The sequence below is a fragment of the Scleropages formosus genome, chromosome 17 (genome assembly GCF_900964775.1).
Source record: "Scleropages formosus chromosome 17, fSclFor1.1, whole genome shotgun sequence".
NCBI lineage: Eukaryota > Metazoa > Chordata > Actinopteri > Osteoglossiformes > Osteoglossidae > Scleropages > Scleropages formosus.
In genome coordinates this window covers 6,270,526-6,282,924 of record NC_041822.1, presented here as the reverse complement: position 1 = coordinate 6,282,924, position 12,399 = coordinate 6,270,526, and the positions used below count along the sequence as shown (strand labels likewise).

Below are 12,399 nucleotides of genomic sequence, written 5' to 3'. Positions count from 1 at the left end.
GTGTCGCGTCAGGCTGGGAAACGACATCGTAAACAGCGGAGAAACAGTTTGGTGTCGAGCTGCTCCGACCCCGAGAAAGGTTTTTACGGAAAGTGCAATGAAAGCACCCATGTGAGACACTTACATTCATGCAGCTGATGCTTTTATCCAAAGCAGCTTAGGAAGGTGAGCAATACATGGCAAGCGCCTTAGGACTCAGATCTGGGTCCTCCCAGCAGAAGGCAGCAGCTCTAACCACAGCGCTACCAAGTGACCTTCTACCTGCTGATTCTCAACTCTGTGATTCTCCGAGTCAGTACGCGGCATGAGAAGCCCACGTCTCCTGTCCGTGTCAGCTCCGTCCACGACTGTGCCGACCTGACATACGGAGAGGAGAATGGTGTCACTGAGCAGAAGCGACAGCAGCACGACCACAAAGAGCCCTTCGCACACTTTAAGTGATTCTATCGAGGAACAAGTGCGGTACACTTCTCTTGGCGCTTCTTTAGAGATGATGGGGGGAGAAAAAAAAAAAAAAACCAAATCCCTTGAGGGACTTTACCTTTTAATCTATGTTACGACCAAAAGGAATCGCCTTTCGCCATGTCGCTTTGCTTACTCTACCTGATGGCAGTAAATGCTGTGCAGATTGCGACTAGCTCCATCTAACATCTTAGGGCGAGTTCTGTCTGAAAAGAGTGTGGCGGGAGCCAGTCGGTGCCTTTGCGTGATGGTCGCGTGACAGGAGATACGCGGACGGGCCTGCTTTTCGCCGCCCTGACCGGACCGTATAGGAAAGCATCCCATGGCACAGACCAGACAGAGGGATCTCCTAAGAGGAGACTCCTCCTGCGATCCCACCAGCTCTTTCACATTGCCAGACACAACTCCACCGGTAGCAGAAATACCTCGGTCCCGAACCCAAGACCTGCACGCTGAACTGTACTCTCACAGCTGTCGAAGAGCTCCATAGCACAGAAGAGCCTCAACAGGTACGGGGCCAGGAGATGCTTCGCCCACAAAGCTCCGGTGTGGCTAGACAGATCCCCAAGCACGCCGAAGGAACGGCCAACCGGAGCAATTTAGGGTAAGCGCTTTGCTCAAGGCTACTATAGTCAGAGGCGGGGATCCAACCTGCGACCTTTGGCTCCACAGGCAGTAACCGTAAGCACTACACTACCCGCTGTGTATTTCATGACATTATGACCACGTTTCCTACATGCAGCTACTAGCATAACGAATACTGGTTTATAGGGCGATATCTGACGAACTGTCCGTACTCAACAATCGCGCTTTTTCTAATGTTCTCGGAGATGTACGTCGCTTTGGAAAAAGCCGTCTGCCAAACGGATAAGCGTGAACGCCGTACTAACGTATTATTCCATCAACATTTCAGACTGAATAGTTTTGTGCATTCTATCCCATTATTTTTGGAGATTTGATTTGGAAATCCAACAGATGACGTAGGTCGACGGTAGCCGTCGTGACAAAAAAAAAAACCCACTCGAAGCGAAGCGAAAGCAGGCAGCGCCGCGGGTGGCCCAAGGCGAAGCGTGCGAAGATGAAAAGCGGAGTAATTAGGAGTGTAATAATGGAGGTACGCCTGCGCGCCCAGTAGCCCTGCAACCCTACCGTGTCACACACGCCTTCGTCGGGCCTTCCTACAGGTAACTGTACCCGCTATCCTGTAAGCTCATCCCTCGCCCTGTAACTCGAGCCCGACCGGCACGCGGAACCCGAGGAGTCTGCGTCCTCAGCGTTGACGGGAACAAGCGGAGATCCCGGGCAGATCCGATGCGGCGTGACGACGGGTGGGAGGCCGCAGCCCAAACCCAAACAGTCCCCATCACAGAGACAGCAACACAAATACAGAGCGGGGACCACCTGGACTGCGTGTCAAGCCCTTACCCTCTGTATAATTTAGTATTGAGAGTGTGGGCAACATGCCGGGATCTACACGGTATAAACGCCGCCCAGGTTCCTCGCGAAGGATGGCGTCGTCGGTTTGGGCGGCACCATCCCGGATTCCAGACCTAACTGGAGATGGCGCGCGGGTCTGCTAATTGTCCCCCCCGGGTTAACGGACCTTTCCGACGCGAATGGAAGAGAAGCGCAAATTCCACAGCTTTCTATCTCCTCGCTATGTAAACAGGAGGTGGGAGAAGCTGGGTCCCCGGCGCACCGGGGCTGCGCTCCCGGATCCTCCCCGCCACGGAGCTGGATTCCTCCTCCGGGAACAGCGATCGTTCCGCACGCGGCCGGAGCACGGAACACGAAGGCAGATGAGAGGAGAAGCGGGAAGAGATCGCAAGAAAGGGGCAGGACGAGGCAGGATGCTGTCATTTCCGATTTTCGCCGATGCGCACGTGCAGAAAACACCCAGCGGTTAGGGTTCTTACTAAAGCTACGATTTAATGGCGATCCCATCGATTTCAAAGTATATGGCTCTCAGAAGAGAAAATCATCAGAAGCCAAAGAAAAAATGCAGACGAGGAACATTTCTACGGCAGAGGGATGGGATTTTGCTTTCCGTTTCCCGAAAAAGGTCAAACATCTCTTTCCACCGTGCCATAAAGTAGCGTGCAGACCAACGATGCGGGGCCAGCAACGGGGACACATTACGCTGAAACACCGAATTGGCTCAGGCCATAAATTCTGCCCCTTACGAGCCAATAAAAGTGAGTCACTTTCAGACACACGGCAATCTGCGACTCGCGCTCGTTCGGCGGACCAACATTCATCGCGCTGCTTGCGTGATTAGCACATTCTTTCTTTTTGACTAACTACAACCCAGAGGCTTTTTACAGCTCTTGGTGCCCCGGTGGTCCGCGGCCGGCATTCCCATGCCAAGGCATTAGCGGCGCTTTCACCCCGGGTATTTAACTTCCACTTTCGTTGGCTTAATCTCCATTAATCGCGAACCGGGTCTTTAGCCGCAGTCGCTATGGAATGTAGAAGACGAGGGACGTAAGCGGCAAAGCGCTCGACGTCCATGTGGTCGAACTTACCAGCGACTGCGCAAAGCAAGCAGCTCTGCTATTTTTCTAACGTCATACGAGAGAAAATCGTTCGTGGGGCGAGGCGCTGCCGTCCTCTGGGACCGCTCTGGCATTTCCCGTCCATCCTGTCCCAAACAGCTACCGTGATCCCAGCGAGGGGCCGGTCCCACCCGTCCTCGCTTCTCCACCAAGCCCCCCTCCCACACCCCAGCTCTGCTCCGCTCTGCTCGCTCCCCTCCCGGATCGTTCCGTCTGGCCTCCGGCAGCCTTGTTCCGAGCCCACGGCCCGACGTTCTCCACGGGGGGCCGGCGGCCAATTCCCGCACCCCCGGAACCGAAGCTCTCGCACCGCCAGACCGCAGCGCTACACCTTTAAGCAAACACGTCAGAAGCACAAAGCAAAGGCGCAGGAGTGTCTGAGTCACGGGAAAGCTGAACCAAACCCTACATTTACTTTACGTCAAACTGCATTGCACCGTTATATCAAAATCTGCTGTGCCCATCTTAAGGAGGCATCATGGTGGTTGCACCCTGATAAGTACACAGAGATACCGCAAAGGTTTCAGAGCGGCCTTCGAGGTGGAGGACGGTGAGGGTTGGTGCGAATGTGTAACTGTGTGCCGAAACAAACCGATAAAAGTATGTGCTGACGCAGCACATTAGAGCGCAGCCAATAAGGAAGAGCAGACGCCCTTCAGCGAGCCACGTTAACCATTCCGTATTTCCTCCTGCTCCCGTTACCGAACTCCCTCCGCAACGTCCGCATCTTTGCCTGCGCCGATCCGCAAGAAGAGGCCTTTTAACACCGCGCTCTTCACGGGTCGACAGATGGCGGTCCTCTGTCCGGGTATAGGAAGGGCATCCTCCCAGGCCCCGGAACAGCGCGTTAAGTCACAAACATCTCCTCTGCCCTACAAGCTCCCTGCTGTGTGGCCCCGTCCCTCCGTCTCTCCGCAGCCTGGCAGGTAACGCGGCACGCGGCACTCCGGACACCGAGCTCTGTTCCGGTGCAGGACCTCGGCCCGGCTCCGCCAGCGTACGCTCCGTATGGCGACTGACCGTTTGGCCTCCTTTGTATCTCGGTAAACAGAGCGCAGAGGGCAAGCAGCGAGCATCGAGGATCTCTGCCCTCATCCGCTAAGGAATTTACAACTTTCGTGGTGTAAGCGAACCTTGTGTCGAGCACAGACAATGGTGTCAAAGAGAAAGCACGAGCGCTCCGAGGTACGCGCTTCACGCCGTAATTCCAACGGGGCACATGGCGCCCGTGGGCGGCCCTGCTCGGAAAGAGGCCAGTTCCGATAGGTCAGCATTCCTCGGGGGCGATCGGAGCAAACGCGGGGCTCCGCGCGATGAACGAATGCGGCCTGCGACCGCGACGGGCTTGCGGAGGACGAACGAACCCGCGGCCGCCGGGGGAAGCGCCGTCCCAAACGACGAGACGCACTATTGCGCCGCCGCGTTGTTAACTCAACGATACGGCAGCGTCCCCAGGCTCCGTGCGTCAGCGTTGCACCGCAGCGTGTCCCCGCCGTGGCTGGACTCACTGCTGTTGTGGTCCATCTGTGAGGACAGAGAGAGACACAAGGCTGGAGAGCACAAGGAGAAGAGCAAGTCATCCAGCAGCTGACAATCACAGACCCTGCAGGTTTGTCCTCACGTCCACTGGAAGCGAGTTAACTCACACAGACAGGGCTAACTCGCCTCTGAAGGTGCCCATTATAATGCGTGGCAACAAACGGAATAATGACTAGCTACGGGACCTGAGGGGGTGCAGTGGCACGGCGGGTTTGGCCGGGGCCTGCTCTGCGGTGGGTCTGGGGTTCGAGTCTCAGCTGGGGTGCCTTGTGACGGACTGGCGTCCCGTCCCGGGTGCGTCCCCTCCGGCCGTGCGCCCTGCGCTGTCGGGTTCGGCTCCGGTTCACCGCGATCCCACTCGGGACTAGCAGATGTAGGCATTGTGTGTGTGTGTGTGTGTGTGTGTGTGTAGCATCCAGTCACTTGCTACTCTCCAGGCACGATTGAGTGCCCTCCCTCCCTCAGAACGGCTGAATCCCTTCCAACGTTCAAGAAAGGCCTCAAACTGCATCTTTTTTGGACAAACGCCTCTCCCGACGTCCCGTCCGCTCCGTAAACGCGCGCTACATCATCTGTCGCAATTACATTTGCATTCTCTATCGACCGTATAGCTACCCGTGTTCCGCCGGTTCGCAAAAATGGCGGTATTGGACAGACCGACTGCTTCGATACTCTTGTTTACGCATCTATAACTCTTTGTCGGTGAACTATGCGCCATCGTTTACTCCGACTTGGATGTCATTTTGGAGAAACGCACCAACCGAATCAAGGAACGCAAGTCTAAATGTGTCACTATGTGCCGTGCGAAGGGCCTTACAGCAACCCGCGGGGGGTCCGAGGAGCCTCATCAAGAGCATTCTATACTGCGTATGTAATACGATGTGCATCATCACGGAGAGGGGCTGTTTGCCATATGCCACGCGAACACCACGCACTGCAGCCCAAGAAAAGTACAACTATTGGCTTACAACGTGTCTCCAGTTTCATAATACAGTCAAGCAGAATTGAACATATCAAACGGAAAACTTCAACGGCGTACAAATTTGGGTTGGCGGTAGTAGCGCGAGGGTTCACAGGTGAGCTCCTCGCTTTCCCGGCAATACGCCGCGTCCACACAGCTGCGCGAGAGGCTTTCGGCGGAACGTGCGGCTCCCCGCACGAAGAATAAAACAAACACCCGCGCTAAGGTCAGCAGAGACGACGTGCGCCGTTGTCTCGAAAGGGCAGCTTATGCGTTTAAGCTGCAGTTACGAGTCGTCCCAGAACTCGAGATAGAACACGACGACGCTGCGCTGACGCAATTCGAAACGACATTCCCGCACAAATAAACCGTTGAACTCAAACATCTCTAATTAGCATCGATTCTACAGAAGACGATAAAAACAAGTGCCAAAAACCAAAGCGAAAACACATCCGAAACTCTATATGAATTATGTCCTTTGGGAACTTATGCAGCTCATATAACAGATGAGCAGCTCAGGCAAATACCACTTGTTGAGCTACTGTCCAAAGGGTATATTTGCATATTTAGGTTTTACCGATTGGGACATGATGGTGATAACGACCCCGGATTTACAAACTAATCGAGTTATGAACAGGCTTCCGGTCCCGATATGTTTGTAAGCTGGGGATCCGGCGTACTTGTGTCTGTGCGCTGAACGCTACTATTCCACAGAGAGTAAATGAATGCTGGGAGCGCCTCCCTTCTTTTCCACCTGCTGCTACCGGCCGGAAACAAAGCGGCCACCGGCCCGTGCGGCGTGCACCAGTGACAACGAACCCATTTCCATCCTCCCGGCCGCCTTCGCGTCGGGGCGTCCAGTTGCACGTCGGCACGGAGACGAGAACAACTGCTCCGAACGGCCGCCTGATAGTCGCCGCTCTTTTGCTGACTTCATAGCACTCAAACAAACGGAAAAAACATGCAACGCCTCCCTGAAATCGACTCCCTGCGTTTCTGTCGTCGTTACGAGGCTACATTTACATTTATTCGTTTAGCGGACGCTTTTCTCCAAAGCGACGTAAATCTCAGCGAAAATACAATTTGTGTATTACATCTTGGGCGAAGCGAGTCCACTACACACAGTTCCGGTTACCGTATGTCACGTGCACAGCACTGCACACTTTATATACGTATACAACCTCTTTTCTTGGATGTTTGCACTAATAGTAATTTTTGCAAATTTTCGATTTACGCCTTGTGTTTTCCTTGTGCTTTTCCTTCTTTACGTCCTTATAATTTATGTCATAAGCTGCTGAGAGGATTCACAGAGTAAGAATTTCATTGTATGGTGTGACGCGCTGTTTACTGTACACGTGACAATAAACTCTTGAATCTTGAATCAAAGCCATGCAAAAGAATTTAGAATGGGTCAAAGGGCAGGTAATCATCATACACTGTCAGAACCCAAGAGCTTATATTCAGTTCAGATCAATTCAATGTATTTTTATGGAGCTCTTCTCACACAGTGACACTAAGACAGTTGACTATATACTAGAGTAATACATTATCCATGCACTTATTAAAGCTATACTGTAAGTATAGGAGGAAAGGAACAGAAAACTCGCATAAAACCTCTGGGGGTCCAAGTGGCAGTAGCTCCTGCCCCCCTCCTGGCCATCACATAATGGTCTTTAGTGAGCACCACCCAACATGGATAACTATACTCTTGGCACCTAGAATAGGGGATTGAAAGAAATATATAGCGTCCCAATACGCATTTACAGTTAGCTTGTACTGAGAACTAGAAAATAAATAGCCTGGAATTAAAAGACACAGTTGTGTCGGGGATTGTGTCCCTCCTCCTCTCCTTTTGGATGTAGGTGGCCTTCCCCCGCTGCGCTGGCTGCACACAGAGGTGCACGGATCATCTGTCGTAGGGCAGGAGATGTACGCTCCATATCACTGGCATGGAAATAGTGTTCAAACAGGTGGGGCCAGATCAGCGAGTGCTCACAAAGCCTCTTTATACGGCCGCATGAGATCATCAAACACGATTTCGCTATGCTCCAGGAGAACGTGCTCTTCTGCAGAGAGCAACTTCGGCTGGAGTTGATCTAACGCTAATACAATACGTCATCACAGAGCTCTTCTCAGATGCCTGGAAAATGCACGTTTGCTTTCGTGTAAGCAGCTGTAATTATCACTTGATGGGAACGAACGGTGCCGTTGTGCAACGAACAACCCCGCTCCTCCGTCAAACTGCAGGGCTGACATCACGAGAGTCTTCTTCAAAACCGACAGCCGAGACACCCGGCACAGCAAACGATTCACCTGTTCGAGATCAAGAGTTCAGCGAGCGGTGGTGCGGAGCTCGAGAGCTGCGCTTGTTTGTCTATACTTGACAAAGGGAACTAGTCCGCTGGTGTGTAGGGATGCGCCCGTGAGGGAGAGGGGAACTGCCGACGGAACGCCATAGCGTGGTTCATCCCGGCAGCCGGGCCACACAACAAAAACAGAGAAACGCCTTCCAGTAAATTCCACAATGGCCACGTCATGTTGGGTGTAATGTTCACATCGCCCCGTGTTTCCCCTTGAAGCTTTTGGAAGAAATAAGATTATTTATCAATTGCCTGAGAGAACATGAAGAGGGCCAACTGGTTGCCTTTTGAACATCATGGAGGTAAGACACCTCCCAGTGGGGCTGGGGCACAATCTGTGGAAGCGCTCGCGAGGCAGTGCAGTGCAGTGCAGTGCAGCCCCTCCCTCCCCTGGTAAAGAGCCCATTACTCAAGGCTTGTGCCACAGATGTAGCCAAGTAACCAGAACACTCACTCTGTGAGGCTGGCAAAAATGGAGATTATGGATTGACCTCAGCATCTAATTACATTTACAATTATTTATTTAGGAGATGCTTTTGTCCAAAGCAACTTCCAATGAACTCTATGTAGTGTAATGAGCCCACACACCTTATTCACCAAGGTGACTTACACTGCTAGAGACACTACTTACAATGGGTCACTCATCCATACATCAGTGGAACACACTCTCTCTGTCACTCACACACCACAGGTGAACCTGAACAGCATGTCTTTGGACTGTGGGAGGAAACCAGAGCATCTGAATGAAACCCACGCAGACACAGGGAGAACATGCAAACTCCACACAGACTGAGCGGGGATCAAACCCACGTATCCCCGCTCAGTCTGCGTGGAGCCATTAGCAGCTAATGACTCATTTTGTGTCAAGATGTCGCACACAACAGCTTCGATGGCACTCAAACACTCGGAGCCGTTACTTTATAACTATGCGTTAATATGCGACCGACTGTGGAAGAAAGGGTAGGATACGGAGTTGACGATGCATTCTGGGTAAGGTCTGTTCACGCTCCTGCGCGAGAGGGCGGACACGAGAAACGTCGTATCAGAGCGTAACAGTAAAAGAGTTGTGTCGATACCCTCCGGCAAAGGCAGCATGCTCACGGTTAACGTCATTAAGGAACTGAAAGAGCACCGGGAAGGACTGCTGCTGCACAGGACCCCTCCTGCCGAGCAGCACCACATGCACACGAGCTCACTGAGTAATAGATACAGGGGCCCAAAGTTGGGGCTGAGAGCAGAAAACATCCCAGCAGCCAACTTCCAGTCATTTCCATTCCTACGCAGCAGAGCTTCTGCTTTTAATCTGCCCTCTTAAAGCCGCGTGGAAGTGCGTGGAGGGCTGCGTGCGGGTGATGTCATCGTCGTACCCTCGCATCCAAGTGGAGCTCGCCAGCCGATCGACCCAGATGCACAGCCAACCGGGCTTCGCGTCTCCAGAGCGCTACGCGTCAGCGAGGACGGCGGTTGTCCGGCGAAGAAGACGTGGCTGTTACTCATTACAAATTGAGCTGGATTTCACAATGAGACACAGCTGTGTGAATTTGCGCAAAGGATGAGCCGGTGCTGCCCTGAGAACGGCTCCTCGAGGCTCACCCTGGAGAACATCGCGAGGCGTTGCAAAAAATCACTGCTAAGTCTCCGGGCCTTGCGCCCCACCCCGTCCCGCCTCGCCTCGCACGTCGCCAACTGTCCCACAGGCAATCGGCAGCCTTGCCCAGCGCGCAAATGCGCTCGCGTCTCTGACCGCGTTGCAAAGCCCGCGATTGTCGCTGTGTTTCCACGGAGATTAAGGGTGCGGAAAAGGCAGAATGGTGGCGCACCAGATCACCTAAGCCGCCAGTGACAGGATGTCTGCTGGAATTAGGAGCTCTGCCCTGTGAAACGCAGCTGAGAGAAGAGTGTTTGGATAGCGTAATAATAGCGCTGAAACCAAGCTGCCAAGCCCTGACATGCTCAGGAGGCCAAATGTGGTACAAATATCAGATTTATATCTGCACACTTACACTGCATTACCAGGCCTTTGTGCTTCTAGCACAGAAAGAACAGCGAGAGAAATTCCTAGAGTTCACCCCAACCCCCTGCCTTTAGCAATCCATTCATTCATTGCGTGGTGAGCAAGGCTGAGACGTGTTAAGGTTCCTTATTACCCTAAAGGGGCACTGCTTCTAGGACGCGGAGAAGAACTCGGACCGCGTGACACACGGAAACGGTTCGTAGGAGTAAAGGCAATCGAAAAAGTCCACGTCACGTGGGTAGAAGTTTAAAGATAGGGGAGCCATTCATTCAGATCGCACCTCACACGTAGCGCAAGTGGAGATAAGGAAGGAGGTGACCGTAGAGCACGAGAGCGGAGATGCAAAAGAGGAGCACGGAGCGAGCGAAATGGAACACGAGTCGTGACGGAAAGGCTCTCTTTTCGAATTCAACAATGCACTTTGAACCAGCGATGCCGTTTTGATACATCTCATATTAAACGAGTCACAACAGCTATCGAGAAACACAAGGGCGTGGAAAGAAGAAAACGAAAAGAAGGCAGCTGCGTTCTTTGGAGGACGGTCGCGCGTCAAAACGCGGAGAAAGCGGCAACAAATTTTGCCGACGAGCTCTGCTCTTGCTCACCGGAAGCCAGGGAGCTGGAAACGTGTCGCGAGAGAAGAAGAGGTCAATACGATCTCAGCGACGCGGTCAATGTCAGAGCGACGTGGGACAGGCGGCCTCGCGTTCAGGACACGAGGGCTAAAGGAGGGCAGTGGTTTTTTTCCCCTTAACTCTCAAAGGTCGTTTTCATTTTCGTTCGGAAAATCCCTGTCGTGAATATTTCGGAAAGGCTCGGCCGCTCCCCATCGCTCCCGTCCCGCCGCCGATGGCGTGAGAGAGTTCCGGAAGGCCGACGGACGAACGGGGACGCGACATCGCTTCCCGGCGCTTCGGCCTTCTTCGCGCCGCCTTCTCTAGCGTCTGCGCGTGGATCTTTATTGTCTTTATTATCTTCGGGAGGCTGCCTAACGGCCCCGAGGGAAGGCGGCTCAGGGTGGTAGCGCTTCGTAACCCCAAAACAGGAAATGTTCCGCATAGCAGCCCGCGTATTCGCGTGCAAACAACCCCCCGCGTTGTATGCGGAGGAATAACAGGAAGCTGAACAATAATAATGCGGTAAACATGACCCCGACCCCCCAAGGCAGCGACGATGTTAAAAGTGCGTCCGCCGAGGCGAAGGACCCCGTCCCGTTTGTCCTATTCACAGGCCACGATTACACGGCAAAAGAGCTGGAAGCGGGGTACGGCACCGCGCGCATCACAAACGGGTACCGCGGTGGCTTTACCGGGTCGGTGACCTTCGCCAGCGAGCGTCTCTCGTGTGCTTAACGTTCAGAGACGAGCGACGCAGGTGTCGGCGCAGCGTTACGTCGCACAGCGAGAAACTGGTGGATTACACCACCAACACGGCTATGCCAACGCATTTTTGTCACTCTGTGTGTGAGGGAACTACCGCAGGTCCATGTGCACCTCACACACTTCCTCCTCCTAAGAGCACAGGCGACACCCTGCTGGTCCCACCGACTCCTGCTGCCTGGCGGCACAGCCTCACTTCTGCTTCTGGTTCCATCCAGCTGCTCAAGTGACACAAAGTAACTGGACTTGAGCACAAAGCGCACGGTTACATCGGGCCAAAGCAAAGGGCCACATGAGCGCTAAACCCAAAGAGGAAGAGAACAGAACTGCAGTAAAAATGATGGGAAAAAAAGCTGTTAGTAGAAGAAGGGGAAACAGTTCTCACTGAACGCGTCTCAAACCTCAAGTTCTCAAGTTTATCTGTAACAAAACTGCGGGTCTCGTGGGTCCACGAACCCTCAGCGACACATGTCAACGACGTGCGTGCGTTTACCAGTCGGTGGAGGAGCGCGGGTTCACGATGTCCTCCTTGGCCGCGAGCAGCGACAGGCTGTACGTCTCCAGGTTGATCGATCTCATCGCGACCGCGGCGCTCCGACCCGCTCCGCCGCTCTTCTTCTTCTCCGCGCGCGCGCGCTAGGAACACACGAGACGAGGGTTACAGCTGAAAACGACGAGCGTCCGCTCAGTCACGGAAAGCCGAGAGACATAACCGCCGCGCTCCGGTACGAAAGTGAACTCTTGTCCTGCGGGACGGGAGCGCGCGCGCGCGGACTCACTGCGGCACTTCGGCACTCAGCGAGGTGGAAAAGTTTCCGCGGAGCATCGACGGCCAGAAGCCCCACCCCCAGTGTGTTAAACAAATTCATGTGGAGCGAGGGAGGCGCGCGCGCGCGTGTGTGCGTGCGTGTGTGTGCGCGTGTGTGTGTGCGCGCGTGTGTGTGCGCGCGTGTGTGTGCGCGCGCGCGATACGCCGAGCCCCACACATTACGCAGAGCTCGTGCTGAAGAAGGGCCAGCGTGTCGCAAGGCTGGGCGCTCTTACTCCGCGCTCATAGTGACGCGTTTCCAAGGAGACCAACGACACCGAACCCCTTCAGCGCAAACTCCCTTTGATCCAGCAGTAGAAT

The 12,399-nt window shown here is 53.9% G+C and overlaps 1 protein-coding gene across 2 annotated transcripts in view; it reads right to left on the bottom strand.

Moving 5' to 3' along the window:
* LOC108938541 (drebrin-like) overlaps positions 1–12,166 on the bottom strand; it is a 42,824-nt gene extending 30,658 nt beyond the window's left edge. For both annotated transcript variants that reach the window (XM_018759126.2, XM_018759127.2), the window contains exons 1-2: positions 12,050–12,166; positions 11,764–11,906 (exon numbers count right to left, since the gene is read on the bottom strand). In XM_018759126.2, coding sequence (XP_018614642.2) covers positions 11,764–11,906; positions 12,050–12,139 — 233 coding nt within the window. In that variant the 5' untranslated portion in view covers positions 12,140–12,166. The remainder of the gene's footprint in view (positions 1–11,763; positions 11,907–12,049) is intronic.
* Between the last annotated feature and the right edge of the window lie 233 nt (positions 12,167–12,399).